This window comes from Myotis brandtii, unplaced genomic scaffold (genome assembly GCF_000412655.1).
Source record: "Myotis brandtii unplaced genomic scaffold, ASM41265v1 scaffold112, whole genome shotgun sequence".
NCBI lineage: Eukaryota > Metazoa > Chordata > Mammalia > Chiroptera > Vespertilionidae > Myotis > Myotis brandtii.
This window is the reverse complement of record NW_005353838.1, coordinates 4527472-4548156: the sequence shown is the minus strand read 5'-3', so window position 1 is coordinate 4548156 and position 20685 is coordinate 4527472. Positions and strand designations below refer to the sequence as shown.

The 20685-nt window shown below is 36.0% G+C and overlaps 1 protein-coding gene across 6 annotated transcripts in view; it reads left to right on the top strand.

Moving 5' to 3' along the window:
* Nucleotides 1-20685, top strand: part of TLK1 (tousled-like kinase 1) — a 170075-nt gene that overhangs the window by 100694 nt on the left and 48696 nt on the right. For all 6 annotated transcript variants that reach the window (XM_014545707.1, XM_005857568.2, XM_014545702.1 and 3 more), the window contains exons 5-11: nt 2442-2488; nt 4672-4767; nt 6767-6856; nt 7868-7960; nt 12362-12472; nt 12587-12723; nt 16280-16468. In XM_014545707.1, coding sequence (XP_014401193.1) covers nt 2442-2488; nt 4672-4767; nt 6767-6856; nt 7868-7960; nt 12362-12472; nt 12587-12723; nt 16280-16468 — 763 coding nt within the window. The remainder of the gene's footprint in view (nt 1-2441; nt 2489-4671; nt 4768-6766; nt 6857-7867; nt 7961-12361; nt 12473-12586; nt 12724-16279; nt 16469-20685) is intronic.

The window sequence follows — 20685 nt, the reverse complement described above, 5'->3', positions numbered from 1 at the left end:
GGGACAGCGTGGCTCCTCTGTCACCCCAGCTTCCTCATCACAACTCCCTTGGGGGCCTAAGCCTTTAGTCGGACATCCCCCGAGGGCTCCCTGGCTGCCAGAAGAATGTGTCACTGCAAGCTTAGGCCTGATCCCCCGGGAAGTGGGCCTAAGTCGACAGGTGGACATCCCCCAAGGGGTCCTGGACTGCAAATGGGCGCAGGCCGGGCTGAGGGACCCCCCCCCCACCCGTACACAAATTTTTGTGCACCAGGCCTCTAGTATAAAAATAATTGAGAAACTTTTATTAAAGCATCATCTTTTTCTTTTCAGATCTGTTCTTTCTCCTTTTTTGCATACCTACCTTTTATGATACGAGCTAAGAAAATTGTTTTTGTTAGACTTCAAAATTTCTTACAGTGGATAACAAAATAGTATTATTTAATGTGGCCCTCTATATTAAATGTAATAAAGTGGTTTCTTAAAATCTATATAATAGCGATTTTATACATATATTATTATATTACATAATCATATAATATTTTGTGACTTATAAATGGCACTGGCACCAAGATATGTGTTTGTAGTAGTCGTCTTTCCAGAAGGAAGGAGTTAAGTCATTGCAGCACCTTTCTCTAGGTGTGTGGTATTTTGTATGTCAGTCTGTCCTGAGCTCCTTTTTGGTCTTAATGTAGTTCCCCAAGTTTTGGTTAATGTGCTTGGAGCTTTATATATAGTGTAAGGATAAATTAATTATGATAGTTTCAACTTCAGATTCAAAAACTCAGTTAAAAGCAGGTCTCAAAATAGGGAAGGACTTCTGGGTTGGTTGATTCAACATGTCTTTAAGAACCCATTTTTTTTTTCTTTGTGTTCTGCCACATGCAGAATTGTCTGGGGGTTTTTTTGGTTTTAGGCTGGTTGCCAGTTTTAATTGGATTTGCTCATGTCAGTTTCCCCACTCATATTTGCTTTAAGAAAGGGGCTGAATTAAGGGGCCTCTGTACGAACATTTGCATCAGGGGGGTACCAGAAGAGACGATTAGAGCAAGGAATTGAAACTTATTTGAGGAAATAATGACAGAAAACTTTCCTAACCTGGTGAAGGAAATAGACACACAAGTCCAGGAAACACAGACTCCCCAAACAAAATGAACCCAAAGAGGCTCATACTAAGACAAAAAGAAAGAAAAGGGCTGGCTTACTGTGGGGTTTCTTCTCTTTCTTTAAAGTGAACTTCCTCAATTCTAAAGCAAACCTCTCCTGCCTTTCTATAGACAAGAATTGGGACATGTGTCCATTCCAAAACCACTTAAGTCCAGGAAAGGTATTACTGCCCTGAAAAAAAAAATCAGACCCATCTCTAAAATGGAAAATGAGTTAAAGTTCCTCTCAGAAATACAGGCTTTATGGAAAAGGGATGATAGCTGAACAAAATTGGATTTCTTACCAGAAGGAGAACTAGGAATTGAGGCGGGATTAGTTACATGTGCTATGTAGGAGAAGGAATGTTAACAGAACAAAATTTGGGTTCAGTGGGCAAATAGCTTGTGGGTAGGTAACCCAAAATGTCTCGGTGTTCATTTAAACATAGTACTTCTTCAGAATCCAGGAGAGCTGTTGCAGGCAGGAGGGACATTCCTTTGGTACAAAACCTTTATAGTCTTCTCTGACCTCTAAATAAACCTGTACAAAAATTTTGTTCACAATTTCTAGGTAACATTTGTAGTTCTGAGTTGTTACTTAGTTTTAAAAAATATTGCCCTACCTTTTTCCAAGAACGAATTTAAGGTTGTTGAACTTTAAATGTATCATTTATTCACCTCAGTAATGCCTGGCACATAATAACCACTCAAGAAATATTTGTTGAATAAAATAGATTCAAGTTACTGTTGAATTGATAAATCTATATGTTTTTGTTATTTAAAACTTTTGACTCTGTGGTATCATTATTTTTTCGTTTGTAACTTGAAGAAATCATGTATTCTGTATAGTTCTAATGAAGGGTGGTTGACTCCCATCCAAAAAAAGTCTCTATAAACACCATATTTCTTAAGAACTTCCGAATTCAGTTTTTATAAAACAGAGTTCATTTTAGAGCAAAACTTTTAATTAAAGAATTGTGATCTATAATTATTTGGATCACTGTATCAATATGTGGTCATATAAAGTACAATATTTAAAATCTAGTTTATTAAAAAACAGCCTATAAATTTGGAAATAGTTTTTAGAGAATGAAAACATTTTTAGAAATAGCATTCATATTAAAGCATGTTATTGCCAATTTGTTGTGGTTTGTGTTAACCAAAATTTTTATTTATTTTTTATTTAAGGTTTTTCAATTATACAGCTGCCTTTTAGCTTTTAAAAAAATCATCGATTTGCTTTAATGAAATTAGGAGACATTAAGTAATATTAATGACTTAATTAAATCTACAAAATTTTTTACTTTTATATTTTAGGAAAAAGTATTGGGGGACGTGGCCACAAAATTAGCGACTATTTTGAAGTAAGTTCATTGAGGAACATCTCTAGTGGGTTTTTTTTGTTTGTTTGTTTTTTAAATCTATACTTTTTTATTGTTGATAGAATTACAGATGTCTCCCATTTTCTCCCCCTTCACTCCTCCTTCCAGAACCCCTGCTGCACCCCAGGCCATCACTGCACTATTGCCTGTGTCCACATCCCCCTATCACCTGTGTCCATATAAGTATATAAATTCTTTGGTTCATCTCTTCTAGTTCTTCATATAAGTCTGGTATGGGCTAAGATAATTTCTTTGAAGCACAAGGCCAACTTTTGATTATCTGTTTGATTAGAGCAAAGCTTCAGTCTATGTCAGCGGTTCTCAACCTGTGGGTCGCGACCCCTTTGGGGGTCGAACGACCCTTTCACAGGGGTCGCCTAAGACCATCGGAAAACACATATATAATTACATATTGTTTTTGTGATTAATCACTATGCTTTAATTATGTTCAATTTGTAACAATGAAAATACATCCTGCATATCAGATATTTACATTACGACTCATAACAGTAGCAAAATTACAGTTATGAAGTAGCAACGAAAATAATTTTATGGTTGGGGGTCACCACAACATGAGGAACTGTATTAAAGGGTCGCGGCATTAGGAAGGTTGAGAACCACTGGTCTATGTGATGTCCTGTCTTTCTAGGAACATTAAAATTTACTTCTATATTGGGATGGCACATCATAATTTTCAAAGTATTTTCTCACATGTTTGCTTATAACAACTTGCAAAATAGGTATTTACAAATGAGGAAACGGAGGGCCAGAAATGTAAAGTAGCCTACCTAATGACAAATTCTAAAGGGAAGAGCATTTAGAACTTAACATCTAACATCTTCCAGTTCAGAATTCTTTCTGTTGTCAATACAAGATTTACTACACCACAGCACCATTTGAGCCCTGTGTATGGAGATTAAATAATGTCAGTCTAAGAGTCCCTGAAAATAATAAGCAGTGGTAGATTTAGATTCTTACTCAATCCTGCAATGTTTCCTTGTTTCTACACAGAAACACCTTTGGCTACCAGTTTCACATTATAAAACAATGATTATTAAAACAACAAACATTATCTATTCAGCTGAAAAATATATTTACTTGAGAATGAGAACAGAATTTGCTAATTAGGGAAAGTGCAGCATTAAAAACATTTTTTTTTCTACCTTCCACTGTTTTTTTTGGTTTACAGAATCTAAGGTAAAACTGTAGTTGATCACAAGATACCTAATGCTCTTTAGTCCCTCGCTGTTAATATCATTAAGAATCTTTGCCAAAGGTGGGATCAGTTCAAATAAAATTTCAAGTCTCTTGAATGCCTACTATGTGCTGGGTATTATAGATTGAAGTAGAATACACAAAGTCCCTAGGTTGCAGGAAGTTGTTTAATGAACACACTAGGAAGTCCCCATCTCTCCTGCTCATGCTGAATACCCTGAGAGGAAGCCAGTAACAACATATTTTCTCCTCCCATTCTTGATACAGAAATATGAGAAATGAGAAAGGCAGCTTCCCTTACTGTGTAGCTAAGTCATGCACTGTAATACATGTCAAGCATGTAAGAAAGGATCTATTTTTGTTAGATTTTGTGCTGTTAAAAGGAAGGGACTTGGTCTGTAGAATTCTTTTTTCTAATGCTACGCACATTCAGATATTTAACAGATCGTGAGCATGATGATTCTGTTTTAAGATGGTTATGTTCACTAACATCTACATGTAAACATGTTAACATTTTTGGGGATTAGGGGTTATACTGGTTCAACAAACATTTACAATGTTATAACATCATTGTGTCAGTGCTATCACTACAACTCTAAAGTTATGGTTGAGTCTTAGACCAGTTTTGTGCTAAAATTTGAAGGAAAATAAGATATGTTTATTATTTGGGGGGAATTTGTCTTTGAGTCTGCCACAACAACAAGTTATATATAGTCAGAATGTTCAAAAAATAAGGGTCTGTACAAGACATAGTCTTGTCATGTTCTTATGATCATTATTCTCTCTTTAGTCTTTTAGGACTTAGCTGTGAATAATATTAGTTTTGCTTTTTCTTGACCTATTTAAATGACTGTTTGATGTAAATAAAATATATTTAAATTCTTAACGCTATGTCCAAAATAACATTTATCTAAACCTGTTTTAATAGTGATGTTTCCTTTTTTGCTCAGTACCAAGGTGGGAATGGCTCAAGTCCAGTAAGAGGCATACCTCCTGCAATCCGTTCTCCTCAGAATTCACACTCACATTCCACTCCTTCCTCATCTGTAAGTGTTTACGTGCCTAGTCTTATGTCTGGGAAGTTATGTATACTGAGTAACTTTTATAATTTACTAGTGGCTCGGTGCACGGATTCTTGCACATTGAAAGGAAATTAATTAACCCAAGAACCACTGCTGCCAAGTCACCGCAGCTTGGCAGTAAACTATATTTGGGGCCAACAGTGCCCGAGCAACAACATAACCCATGGCTGAAGGTGGAATCGCGTGGCCCCGCGAGGAATTGGGCTCCTTCCTCTCTGGTTCCGGAGTGCGTCATCCGAGAACCAATGGTGCCAAGTCACTGCAGCTCGGCAGTAAGCCAGATTAATGGCCAGCAGTGCCCCAGTAACCCACGGCCGAAGGTGGAATCACATGGCCCCGTGAGGAATTGGGATCCCTTCTCTCTGGTTCTAGGGTGCGTCACCCAAGAACCGCCACTGCCAACTCACAGCAGCTTGGCAGCTCCTGTGTTTAGCATCTGCCCCCTCATGGTCAGTGCACGCCATATGTACCTGGATGGTCAGACGGTCACTTAGCCTTTTATATATATAGATTGTCTTTATTGAGAACTTCTCTATATATTGTTTATCTTTTTAAAAATCATTCTGTGAGGTGAATTGAGTCCTTTTTAGTGATCTGATGTTATTAGAACTTTACTTCTGAAAGTGAGATTCTTATAAGTTAAAGTTTTTCTGAACTAAATATATCCCAAAAGTAATGTTTCTATAAAAGAAGGCTGTTGAGTCTGTGAATATTCTTATAAAATCAGTCCATATCAAGTAACTCATTTCTAACTTTTAACTTTCTTATGAATTAAATTTCTCAACCACTGAAATGATTGCATAATTCCTTTGTGGGTATCGTTAAGAAAAAGATAGGTAGTCATCAGCCTTGGATTATTTAATTCAGTATAGGACCTGAGTTCAATATTGGACCTGAAAATTAATCACTTTGTTTTTTCCCAATATTTTAAGACCTAGTTCTTTTATCTACATTGTTTTATACATCAGATTTCATTTTTTCTTTACTTTCATTATGTGAAAATTCAGTGGCTAACCAGAAAAACTATATTGGCTTTCAGTAATTTAAAGATGAATTAAAGATTTTTGAAAATCAGAGTATCTCTTATTTATTTAAGTACCTTGATTGTACTTCCATTGTGCCCTACTGGTCCTTGTCTGTAGACATATACTGAGTTGTTCGTTAATCATTTTGTACCTTGGGGCACATCATATTGCCATATACAAAGTAAAGCATAATACTCAATAATAACTAAGAATTGTGTTGTTAATATTGATACAGTGTTATAATCTTCTAATGAATGTGTTTTAAAACTAGTGACTAGATAAGCCACAAAACTCATCAGTAAATTGATCTTATACTATATTTTAGCATGCATTATTGTCCCTAATACTGAGTTCTGTATTAAGATCTTTTTTTCAGTTTTACTTTTAAAACATAATAATGTTTTTAACATTTCTGTTTTAACATGATGTATTAGCCTTGTTTTATTTAACTGATTAAAAGCATTACAGTTTCCTTTTGGCACAAGAATGTAAACTTGAGGGCAGGGAATATATAGTTATCTTTCACTGGGCCTTATGTGAGGGAGGTACTCAATAAATGCTTATTGACTAAAGGGTGATTAAAAGTTTTAAATTCAGTTATTTTTTAATTAAATTTATTATCCTAACAAAAACTTAAGAAATGTTGCCCTGTACTGGGTGGCTCAGTTGGTTGGAGCATCGTCCCATACACCAAAAGGTTGCGGGTTCAATTCCTTGTCAGGGCACATACGTAAGTAGTGGGTGGATTCCATCCCCAATCAGTCAACTGATCGATGTTTCTCTTCTTTCCTCACTCCCTCTCTCTCTCTAAAATCAATAAACAAATCTCAGGTGAGGATTTAAAAAGAGTGTGTGGGGGGGGTGTTAAGTAGTTGTTGCTAAACAGAAGCCTATTTTTTTTTTCTTGCTAATGTAAAATTTTAATTTTTTTTTTTAAGGTTCGACCTAATAGCCCTTCTCCTATTGCAGTAGCTTTTGGGGACCACCCTATTGTACAACCAAAGCAGTTATCCTTTAAAATTACTCAGGTAAATAGTTACTGAAATTTATTGGTATGATTTCTAAGAAACAAGTGACCAATTTTTTACAAACAACTCATATGTCTTCTCTTTGTTTTGGACATAGTCATAAAGTAAAATTATACATCAAGAAAGCTTATTACTAAACAAAAAGACAATTTATAAGGGATAAGAAATTGAAATAACCAATTTACTGTCATTTTGTCCTTTATTACACACTGGTTAAATATATGGATGTTTTAAACAAATTAAATAAACAGAACCACCATGATATGTCAATTCTGTTTACTGATTCTTTTTTAACTTAACATACAAGTTATCAGTGTCTTCATGAAGCTGTTATATTTATTAAAAATGGACTTCTAAGCCATTCATTTTGGGTGTCTATATTTATGTATATTCATGTATGCTGCACACTTAGAAAAATCATTTGAAAATTGAATTAATTGGATATCTTTTACACTTATTTAGTTTTATTAATTTTGGGTACTAAGTTTTTCATTTCAACTTTTTACATATGGCAGTTTCTGTATGACACTGTCTCAGACCAAGGCTTGGGAGAGTTGAGCTTGACCTCCCCAGTTGCCCGATTTATTGCCATGAGATTTTTTCTGTTAGGTGATGTCTAAACTGTTGTACGTGCATCAAAACTTCTTTTTGGATTCTCTCTACGCTAGGATGATAAGTACATTGCTTTCAGTCAGTGAACAGCTCATGAAAGTTTTTGCCATGTTTAAAATTCAGAGTTGATAGCATAAAGCAGTGGTTATATTGAATTTTAATGATGAATATATCAGTATTCTAAACTTTTAAATAATTAATCTTTAGATGTTTCTTTGTAAGTTTGTAGCACTTGTACTTCTGACTAAAACTTAAAACTGCACTCAGACTTTTTGGGATACCCTTTACATACACACATAAAATCAAATATTTTCTTTGCTTTTTAGAATCAATAAAATCTAATGTTTACATGCAATGATATATATAATGGAGATAATAAAATAGCTTTCTTTCATTTAGACTGATCTCACAATGCTGAAATTAGCAGCATTAGAAAGTAATAAAAACCAGGACCTGGAAAAGAAGGAAGGTCGTATAGATGACTTGCTCAGGGTAAGTAGTAAGTTACGGATCGGGGGAAGGGAGCTGGGGGTCTGATTGTTTGGCAGTAGTAAAGCTGTTGAGAAAATACTTGGTATTATAAAAAAAATTTATAGCTGGGGGTAAAGGGGAAGCCTTTTCTGGTTGTATAAGTACTTCATTGAAAATGTCAACTTTAGCCGAAACCGGTTTGGCTCAGTGGATGGAGTGTCGGCCTGCGGACTGAAGGGTCCCAGGTTCGATTCCGGTCGGGGGCATGTACCTTGGCTATGGGCACATCCCCAGTGGGGGGTGTGCAGGAGGCGGCTGATCGATGTTTCTCTCTCATCGATGTTTCTGACTCTCTATCTCTCTCCCTTATTCTCTGTAAAAAATCAATAAAATATATTAAAAAAAAAAAAAGAAAATGTCAACTTTAAAGTGAAAATTATTTTATTCGTTCTTTCAAATGTGAATTGAAAACAGTTGAAGAAATAGGAATTTAATAAAATTTATTTAATCAACTACCATAAGACAGAGATATCCATTTCTTGTTAGTTTTAAAGTTAATTGGCTTTGTTACAAATCCAACATTTACTATTATACATGATGAAGTAATTGCTACCATCCTGCAAGATTTTTAATGGAAACTTTATAGAAAGACACATCAAAAAGTGTACTTATAATGTGAGTGAAGTATAAAGCAGTGGTCTCACCTATTGCTGCTCAGTAAAATCACTGGATGATGAAAAGGAAGGTGCCTAGGTACTTTATAAAAGTACTAATTCCAGAACTGTACCATGAGGGGTTCTGATTAAATTGATGTGATATAGTGTTTGTGCATTGGTAGTTTTATTAAAAGCTCCTCCGGATGAGTCTAATTTAAGCCAGCTTTGAGAACCACTGGTGTAGAAACTCAATAAAATCAATATCCATCTTTCTACCATAGTGATCAATACCTTTGAATGATCGTGTGCCTTTCCTGATCCTGCCACATTCACTGTCACATCCCTTTACCATCAACCACTATTCTGAGTTTTGTATTTATTATGCCTTTGCATTTCTTTGTGGTTTTTGCACATTCGTGCAATCGGGGATGTGGGGGGTGTCCCTCAGCCCAGCCTACGCCCTCTCACACTCCGGGAGCCCTGCGATTGATCGCCCCGCAGAGGGAGGCCCTGCCCACCCGGCCAGGGCTCTGTGATGGATCGCCCCCCCGTAGAGAGAGGCCCTGCCCACCCGCTGCAGCCTGCGGGTAGGTGGCCTGAGGCAATCGTGGAGTCTCCCCCGATTGATTGCCCCACTGGCCAGTGGCCTGGGCCTCCTTCTGCGGAGCAGTGGCGGGGGCCCCGACCAATCGCATCGCACCTGCCTTGGCTGGCCTGGCATCAGTGGGAATCATAGTGTGGTCGTCTGGCCGGTCATTCCACTGTTTGGCCATTCGGTCTAGTTGCATATTATGCTTTTATTATTATAGATATCTAGACATTCTTAACATTATTTCAGTTTGTTTTTGAACTTTATATAAGCAAAATTGCACTGTATGTACCCTTTTACCCTGCTTGTTTTCACTAAACAGTATATGTGTGATTGTCATATAGTTTATTCATTTTACTACTATATAGTGAGGCATTATATTAATACTAAAGGCCCGGTGCATGAAAATCATGCATGGGTAGTGTTCCTAGGCCTGGCTGGCGATCAGTGCCAATCTGTGGGGCAACCAGCAGGGCAATCAGGGGCCCCCGCTGGCACCCGCTTTGGCTGGCCTGGGGCCTGCGGGCTGGGGGCAGCTCCTACGTTGAGCATCTGCCCCCTGGTGGTCAGTGTGCATCATAGCGACCGGTCATCCTGCCATTTGGTTAATTTGCATATTCGGCTTTTGTTATATAGGATGCCATAATTTATTTTTTCTGCTCTCGGTGGACATTTTAGTTTCTACTTTTTGCTAATATGAACTACTCAGAACATCCTTGTACATGTTTTCTAGGGCAAATATAGGAGGATTTCTCTATGGTATATGTTAAGAAGTACTGGACATGCACATCTTCAACTTTGCTTTATAATGTCAAGTTTTTCTTAAGTGGTTGGATCCCACTAGTACTGGGCAAGAAATAATCTCATTGCTCAGTATCCTTGCCAAATCTTGTTATAATCAGATTTAATTTTTTTAAATTGTTGACCAATCTGATGAATGTAATAAGGCATCTTTAATTATATGTATTCCCTATTTTTTGAGCATCTTTAAAAATATTTATTAACTATTTGTATTTCTTCTGGGAAATAACTGATCATGGCTTGGCTCATTATCTTATTAGGTTGTCTTTTGTTTTTGTTTTTAATTGATGTCAGTTTTTTGTTCTGACACTCAATATACAGGATGGGACAAAAAAGGTTTATAATTGTATTATTTATTAATTATTTTCATAGAACAACTGTAAACCTACTTTTGCCCACCCCTATATATTGATTTTTCTCCAAATGTGTGAGTTGTGTGTTCATTTCTTCATGCTATCTTCTGATGATTAGATGCATTTAAAATTTTTGTGTGATTAAGTATATATTAATAGATTATGTTTTATTTGTTCTAAATTATTAGAAAAGGTATACCGAAAGATTCTTTTCCTTAAGATTATAAAGATGTTCTATATTTTATTTTAAAAGTTTTATAGTCTGTTTTTTTAATATAAGTTGTTAATCTCACTGGAATTCATTTTTGGATATGGTGTGAAGAAGTAAGGTTTCATTTTCATTTATTTCTATGTAACCAGTTGTCCAGCCCATTTAATTAAAAGTCCACTCTTTACCATCAGCTCCATTATATAATCCAGTTTCCATATATAGGTGGATCTATTTCTGTGTTCTCTGCTATGTTCTGTGTTCTATTTGTGTGTTCCAATGCTGGTTTCACATCTTTTTTGTTGTGTTTGGCTCTTAGTGACAGAGAACATAAACAATACATTAAATGAGATACAGTGTCACTTTTCTGAGAGAAGAACAGAAGTGGGCAGCCTGGTTGTGATGGCTCCACAGTGACATAGGGGATTTTGACTCCTTCAGTTTTTCTGCCCTTTCATCCTTACTGTATGCTTTCTATCTTGAGGGTCATATGGAGGTACAACATATTTATTCAGAGTCACAGTTATGATAGCTGTGTTCCTGAGCAGAAAACAGGAAGAGAAAGGGAATAACGGGGGGGAAAAAGCAACAATTCTGTGTACAGCCTTCTTTGATATTCCATTCCTTAGCTGTAAGGGAAACTGGGAAATGTATCTTTTAGGTAGGCACATACCAATCCAGAATAAAATATTGACTTGTCATTATTTAGAAAGGAGAAAATACATTTTGGCTATCATAATTACCATAGTTTTTTTGATATGTGGTTGAACAAATACCCTCTTCTTTTTGGCTATATTTGACCCTTTGCAGTCAGAGAAATATAAAATCAGTTTTTCAAGTTACATACACAATTTCTTGGGGTTTTGTTTGAGTTGCTCCTTATGCAATGATGAGGAACTGTTGGTGCCAAATTCCATTTATGTTCCTCAGAAAGTATCTTTATTTTACCCTTTTTCTTAAAAAACAAAACAAAACATTTTTTAGGTATATAATTTTAGGATGGTAGCTATTATCTGCCGGCATTTTTTATTTAATATGGCATTTCTTTTGCCTTTCACCATGATTAGCCTACACCTATGATTCTCAAAGTATGATCCCCAGATCAGAAACATCAGCATTACTGAGGAACTTAATTAGAAATAAATTTTCAAATCCTACCTCGGGTCTACTGATTGAGAAACTCTGGGGATGGGTCCCAATAATCTGTGTTCTAACAAGCCCTCCAGGTTATTTTCTGGTCACTAGACTAGACTAACAAGACTCATCTCCAGAGTTTAGAGAGAGGCACCTTCCCTGAACATGTAGCCTACAAAGTCAACAAAATTGGTATAATTTTTGTCAAGAAAGGTGGTGGGAATGTTTAGCTATTGGATAGGCATCTACAGTGTCATCCACAAATTGAATGGAGAAAATGGTTTATTAATTACATAAGATGGAAAAGAATCATTCATTTTTAAGTGTTAGATACTTTATATACTATCTTTTAATTATTTTTAACTAAGTTAGATAGATGGCATTGCCTCTATTTTAAAAATAAGACAACTGAACTAAGATTTAGATAACTTAAGAGTGTATTTGAACCCATGGAGTATGGATACAAATTCCATTTACTTTCCACTACACAATCAAGCAGCATTTAATAGTACTACCCCATGGTAAGCAGGTGTTTTTCAAAAAATTTTTATTATCATATTCAAATATATAATATTACTAATCCTTTTTCTTTCTGTAATTTATTCAAAATGTTAAAAATATTCCAGTGTCTCGTAAATACAAATTGTAGATCTTTTCCATTTTTTTTACTTATTCTTGTAGGCTAACTGTGATCTCAGACGGCAAATAGATGAACAACAAAAATTACTTGAAAAATACAAAGAACGATTAAATAAGTGCATATCAATGAGCAAGAAATTGCTTATTGAAAAGGTAAGTTAAAAGTTTGATAAAATTTCCCTTCCCTTTTACTAGACTCCTTTGTCTTGTATGCTTTTAAAATTTAAATGAGTATCATTGAGCAATGATTTTTCCTCCTTTTTTCAGAGTAACCAAGAAAAACTGTCAAGCCGGGAGAAGAGTATGCAAGACAGATTACGCCTTGGACACTTCACAACAGTTAGACATGGTGCTTCATTTACTGAACAATGGACAGATGGTTTTGCATTTCAGAATCTTGTGAAGTTAGTCATTCTTACCTTTTAAAAAATTTAGTATTCCTTTGGGTTTTCAGTACTGTCAACGATTATAGATTTGGAATTTTGTTCTACATCTATTCTTACTACTCTTTGAGATCATAAATTTAGTACATTTGAAAGGAACATGAAATAAAGATAAATTTAGCTTAGCAGACTTCTTGACTAGTTAGCATTCATCTATATGTGATGTATTATGATGTATGTAGCACTCATCTATATATAATTCATCTAATATGCTGTATTATTCTAAATATGACTTTCCAAAATACAAACTGACCTATCTTTATTGATGATTTAGAAGTAAAATTGTTGAAAATTTAATTTTTATTGGAAGATTTGTATCTATATATGGGATTTTTCTGCTTAGTTTTTTTTCTCTTTTAAATATGTTTTTATTGCCTTAACTGGTTTGGCTCAGTGGATAGAGCGTCGGCCTGTGGACTCGAGGGTCCCGGGTTCGATTCCGGTCAAGGGCATCCCCAGTAGGGGGTGTGCAGGAGGCAGTTAATCGATGTTTCTCTCTCATCGATGTTTTTAGCTCTCAATCCCTCTCCCTTCCTCTCTGCAAAAAATCAGTAAAATATATTTTAAAAATAAATAAATAAATAAATATGTTTTTATTAATTTCAGAGAAGAAGGGAGAGGGAGAATGAGAGAGAAACATCAATGATCAGAGAGAATCTTTGATCTGCCTCCAGAGGATGGAGCCCACAACCTGGGCATATGCCCTCACGTGGAATCAACCGTGATCTCCTGGTTCATAGGTTAATACTCAACTACTGAGCCACACCAGCCGGGCAATTGGTTAATTCTTGTATGTGCCCTGACTAGGGTTTGAGCCTGCAACCTTGGCATATTGGGGATGGCATTGTAATCAACTGAGCTACCGGCCAGGGCACATATACATATTTTATGTCAATCTGTTTATTAGTGTGTATCAGTGATATAACCCAAAGTATTTGGAGAAAGAGAAGAGAAATAAAAATTAGTAATATTAAATTAATAGGTTCTAAATTGTATGGTCATTCCTAAATAATCAGGTATTAGCTATCTATTCATTCCAATAATTTTTGACTTTCCGTAAGTTTTAATGATTTCATTCCCCTTTCAGTTGAAAACTGGATTAAAGTCTGGCTTTGCTACTCTTGAGGTTTTCTCAGCTCTTCTACCTAGGTCAAGCATGTCAAATTCAAAGGCTAACACAGGCCAAATAAACAAGGTTTAAGTTTATGTGGGCCGCAAAAAAACAAAAGCTTCAATTTTCATAGAAATGTAGGTTTATTTCGATAGAGACATGCTGAATACAAAGGGCTGAAATAAATTCATAATCGTTAACATAAAATAATAGAACATTTTAATAAAATTAATATTTTTTCTTGAACATTAACTTACCAGACACTGAATAACTGCACAAATTAATAAGCGTAACGCAAATAAACCTATTTTTCTTGTCCGAAAGCGAAATATTTCCTGTTGCGCACACCAAACAAGTTAGTTCAAGACTAATGATGTGGCAATCGGCTGCTAAAATATTCCCTGCTAGTATTAGTGGAGAGAAATGGTGCGCCTACGCATAAGGGAAATGAATGCAACACGATTATAGTAATCAGTCATTAGTGAACATTGTAATTTGTTATTAATAATTATGTGTAACAGGATATTGTAAAAATTAAGTTATGAACTTTTTATTAAAACAGTTCTTACATACTGTTCATTATATTGGCTGGGCCGCAAAAATATTCGTTGTTGTCCACATGCTGCCCATGGGCCGCGAGTTTGACATGCTTGACATAGGTGATTCTTGATTCTTTTATTCCTACTGTATTTTATTGCTATCTGGCTAGGACCACAGGAAAAGGAAATGCTTGTAAAGCCAATTCTTCATCAGCAGAGTAGAACTTCCGTAGTTCTGGCTTGATGTGGGTGAGGGAACAAGGAATTGAAACATTTGACTTGTTCTAAAACTAAGTATCATTACTATGTATAGTTTTAAAGTTTTTTGTTAGCATGGCGAGGTGTCCCCCAAAGGGAACAAGGTTACTATTGGAATAAGCTTAAGGTATTATATGATGTGATAGTTTTAAAAAGTTTCACAGTTACCTACTTAATGCTCTGGTCAAATTGCTAAAATTTCCAACCTATATTTTCATAGATCTTATATCTGCTAGTTTCTAGAATTAGTATGCTTTAGATTCTTGAATGGGTAGCAGTAATAATTTGTAGTTTTATTAATTGCCCATTTTTTCAAAGCCATGCTAATTTTTTTTCTGTTTCCTTTCTTTAAATTATCAAAATTTCTTCTTTCTAAATTTCTTATAATTGAGGTCAGTTTGTGTTTTCTTTCAAAATATGACTTGCCCATTCCCAGAATTTTTTAAGAGAGATAAATTTAGAAAATAATATTTTTAAATTTATATTTATCTTCTGAAAACCTAATTTTGCTAATTTTTGTATTTTTTGAATACCCAGTATGTACCAATTCCTATGTTGGACACTAGGAATACAATCTATAATAATAAAAGCATAATATGCTAATTAGACCGGACAGCTGAACGACCTTCCGGACATCATTCTGGACGTCCTTCCTGACAAAGCCACCACAGCGGGGGCAGAGGCGATTAGGGGCGATCAGGCAGGCAGGCAAGCAGTTAGGGGTGATCAGGCAGGCAGTCAAGCGGTTAGGGGAGATCAGACAGGCAGGCAGAGGCGGGCGGTTAGGGGTGGTCAGTCAGGCAGAGTGGTTAGGGGTGATCAGGCAGGCAGGCAGGACAGTGGTTAGGAGCCATCGGTCCCGGATTGCGAGAGGGATGTCCGACTGCTGGTTTCGGGCCTAAACCAGCAGTTGGACATCCCCTAAGGGGTCCCATATTGCAAGAGGGTGCAGGCCAGGCTGAGGGACCCTCCACCCCGTGCACAATTCTCGTACACCAGGCCTCTAGTATATATAAAAAAGCCTAAGCAACCGAACAACCAGTTGCTATGACGTGCACTGACCACCAGGTGGCAGATGCTCGATGCAGGAGCTGCCCCCTGGTGATCAGTGTGCTCCCACAGCCAACCTCCCGAGGCTGGCCAACCTCCCTGGCTGGCCAATTTCCTGTGGTCCCAATCGGCCCCAATCACCAGCCAGGCAGGGGGACCCCACCCGTGCACAAATTCATGCAGCAGGCCTCTAGTAGGATATAAAATAGATGTAGTGTCTGTTCTCATGGAGTGATGTAGTCCAACCAGACCATTCTGATCAAGTATCTACAGAAATGATATTTGCTAGAAAGGAGTAGGTAGATACCATGAGAATATATATATATATATATATATATATAGCAACACATCTTTCCCTAGTCTAAGGGGCTTAACAGATGGATACCCCATTTAGAAATGGGTGTTTCAGATGAGCGGTAAGTACTAGTTGGTTCACAAGGGAGGGACCAAAAAGGTACAAATCTGTGTTAAGACCTTTTATGTTTATTAATATATTTTCATTTTTTAACTGTGAAAAGTAATGGAACATTAATGTTTTTTTACAATTATTTTTATACAGGCAACAAGAATGGGTGAATCAGCAAAGGGAAGATATTGAAAGGCAAAGGAAACTTCTAGCCAAACGCAAACCTCCCACAGCTAATAATTCTCAGGCACCCTCTACCAACTCTGAACCAAAACAGAGGAAAAATAAAGCAGTCAATGGCGCAGAAAATGATCCCTTTGTTAGACCAAATTTACCGCAACTGTAAGTCTCACATTTTTTATTTTCCTTTTTTAAAATAGTAGCCAGTGAGCATGAATGTTAGTAATGGATGTTATTTATAATTAAACTAATACTTAAGTAGTAATTATAATTTTGGCTAGAAGGAAGGCAGTATTGAAAATTTACCTTTAAATTAATAATAAGCCCCAAATACCTGAATTTTACTTTTGTAAGTGGAGATGTATTAATCCTCTTTAAAAAATGGAGACTTAGGTAGCTAAGAGACTGGAATCCCCTCTCATGTCTGAGTGGGTCAGTTATTAATGTTCCTTTTTCTAAGAGAATCTTAACTTAAATAATATATAGCTGCCATACATTTTCTCAACCTGTGGAAGCAGTACATTAATAGATTATAGGTACTGTTTTTCTCCTTTTTCTTTTCTTTGTTTTCTAAATTTTTGGCTTGAATGCTGAATTACTCTTTATAATTCAAGGGACAAAGACATTTTTAAAAAATAGTTACATGATTATCATAGACTAGTAGCCCTGCGCACAAATCCGTGTACCAGTAGCTCTCTGCGGGCCTGGCCGCTCCACACCCACTGCCCAGAGGCTCTCTGTGGCCCAGAGGTCCATCTGCAGCCAGGCGTGGAACGCTTGCCTCGTGGCCACGGTGACGAAGCAAGCATTCCACCAGGCCATTCATGCTACGGGCTGAGAGGACTGGGCGCCGCCATCTTTGTGACGGAGTGATGGTTAATTTGCATATTATTAGGTAGGATAATTTGGAAAATACAGAAGAATATAATAAAACAATATAGATCATGATCTGGTCCCACAGAGAACACCATTGTTAAAATGTTGATATATAGTAATCCTCCCTTATCTGCATTTTGCTTTTCTCAATTTTAGTTACCCATGGTCAACCATGTTCCAAAATATTAAATGGAAAATTCTAGAAATAAACAAATTATAAGTTTTAAATTGCATGCAATTCTGAGTAGTGTACTGAAATCTCACACCATCCCACTCTGTCCCACCTGGAATATGCATCATCCCTTTGTCCAGTGTGTCCACATTGTATCCACTGCCTGCTCATTAGTTACTTACTAGCTGTCTTGGTTATCGGATCAACGTCGTACGTCGTGCTTGTGTTTAAGTAACCCTTATTTTACTTAATAATGGCTCCAAACCATAAGAGTAGCGATGCTAGCGATTCAGATATGCCAGAGAAGCCTAAAGTGCTTCCTTTAAGTGAAAATGTGAGTATAGTACAGTAAGGCATTTTGAGAGAGCACATTCACATAATTGTTATTACTGTATATTATAATTGTTTTATTTTATTTCTTGCTGTGTCTAATTTATAAATTAAGCTATCATTGGTATGTATGTATAGAAAAAACGTAGTAACGTAGTATGCACAAGGTTCAGTACTATCCGTGGATTGGGCATCCACTGGAGGTCTTGGAACATATCCCCCATGGATAAGAGGGGAATAATACTGTATATATAAAGTTATTTTTCTGTTCTACAACAATTTTCAAAAGTTCATGTGAGTAGAAAATACATACACACATACACACCCTGTTTGATGTTTTTTTATGGGTGTATTTTTTCTCCTTTCTTGAAAAATAATGTTTTATCTATGCTTTGAATCCCATTTCCTATATCAAGGACCTGTTCTGTTGATACCTTTGTTATCTTACATGTTCAACTTTTTGTTTTTTCTCTTTTAGAAAACAAAAACCTCCCCCTCAGTTATAAATCCCTCTAGTTTTCATGTTCAATCATCTTTATATTTTGACATCTTCTGCCTCAAGATTTCTCCTTTAACTGAAAATTTTTTAAAGATTGTAAACTATCTCCTTGATGGTAAATGCAATAGACATTTGAGTCTTTAACTTGGCAGCATTGAATATAGTTGCATCTTAACTTTTTCTTAAAAGACTTTTATTGTCTTAGTGTTTGAAATACATTGTTCTCCTAATTTTCATTTAACTTGCTTGGCTACATCTTCTTGGTCTCTGTTATGGACTGGACATCATTTTCTCTACCAATTTGTAAAAATGTAGGTGTTTTTTAAGGATCTGTTCTGTGCCATCATACATCTTGAGTAATATCTAGTCTCCTTGAGTATTAGCTGCTCTCAGGGTTTCAGTTACCATGTATATGTTGCTACAAACTTTTTATCTCCAGGCCACTTTTCTCTCTTGAGTATCAAATATTTATATTTCAATCTTGAAGAATATTTATATCCTTGCTTTGTTGCTATTGGTACTTAAATGTTTCACAGGAACTTCTAATGCAGCCTGTTCAAAACTGTATTTACTAAAAACAATCCAAAACACAAACTGTATTTACTGTTATCTTTTCTATTTCAGTCTCTCTTTCCCCAACTGCACATGCACACACACCTTGCCTTTTTCTGTGTTCTCTCTATTAGTAAATGGTGCTGCCATCCTTTCAATGCCACATGCCAGAATTTTGGTTGTCACCCTTAACATTTTAGATCAAGATTTTTATCATTTCCCAGTATATAAAATTTACTAATAAATAAATAGTGCTGATAATCCTATCTTTCAAAGTCCATCTCAAAATCTACTTTCTTCTTCAAATCTTTCCTAATTTGGGGGGCTGTGTAAATCGTAATTGAAACATTTGGCTATCTTTTTTCTTTAATTTAGCAAATGATTTCCTTTTTGTAAATTTGTTGCTTAAAAAAAGAGTCCATGGGTAGGCGAGCAGTTATATAGAAGAAAGTGTATGTTAGCTTTAACTCCACCCTAATAGACACCAAGTTGTTCTTCTGTAGCTTAAATGTACCTACCCACTTATGTAAGTCCCCACTGATATCATTCTAACTCAAGTTATTGCCATCTCTTATTTGGGGTTTTTGAGGGGTTTTTTACACACACATTCCCCTTTTAACTGTGATCTTGTCCTCTAATCCATTTTCAGTTGTAAACAGTCATTTTTTTTCAGATAAAATTATGATCCTTCTATTCTCTTCTTTAGAACCCTAACATAGCTCTCTGTTGTTTGAATGATATTAAGATAGCTTATAAAATACTTTTGATCTGGCACCTTCTGACCTCTCTAGCCTCAATTACTGTTTTCTTATGTCTCATCATGTAACTTTTATGTTTCCTTCAGTGGCCTTCAGGATAAGATTCACTCTCATGAAGACCCTCTATAGGCCTTCTTATTTCTCTCTCTATCCTTACTCCCCAACATCTTCCCTGTGTACCCTATGTTAAACTCTTTAGTTCTTTAAATGGACTATGCTTTCTGTGCCTTTATGCATCTGGTCCTTGCCCTTCTTCACCTCATTTCCTATTCATCCTTGAACACTTGGCTCAGATACCAATTTCAGTAGAAAGCTCTCTCTAACCTTTTTTTTCCCTAGTTTTCCCCCTTCCCATCAAGTCAGGTACCCATGACCTTTTGTACATTCCTGCCTATATTGCAGCATTTATGTCACTATTTTATCTTTATACATAGTCTCAATATCTAGCACAGTTCCTGGCATATCGAAAGTGGTAGGTAAATACTAAATTATAATACATAAGCATTTGATTTTCATTTTCTCTTACTCAACAAACCATTTTTTTCTAGTTTGCTACAGGTGTTTAGCTTCCTGCTTACTTCCAAGATGGTAACAGCTGTAACTATAGTTTAATAATCATAGACTTGTCTCATTTCCATCCCATTTTATTGCATATGTTGACTTAGAACTAACCCTGAAGTTATGCTGCTATGTGTTCTTGGAGTAGCAAATTAAGTGGTACTACACAGCAATTTGATGACATTCTTATGCAGAAGCAGATTTAAATAAGGGGAAAGCCACAAAACACTTTGATTCATGTATATTATAGTTTGATTTTTGCAGCCATACTCTGCAACTGTTTTCTAAAAACTCCTTTTGAATCATTGTTCAGTGGGAAGTAGGCTTTGCCTTGTGTGCAGAATATCTAATATAATTAGAATAGAGAACATGAATCTTTAATGGTTTTTCTATGAAGAAATGAACATAGAAAATGAAGTTACTACTATGTAGTTGTTAGAACTTTAAGCCCTATAGTCAGACAGATGGAGAGTCTAATCTTGCCTCTTTCAGGTTATTTTTGTTAGCTGTTTTACCTTTTAGAGCCTTCCTTTCCTCACTTATGAAAGTATCTACATCAGTGATGGCGAACCTATGACACGCGTGTCAGAGGTGACACGCGAACTCATTTTTTTGGTTGATTTTTCTTTGTTAA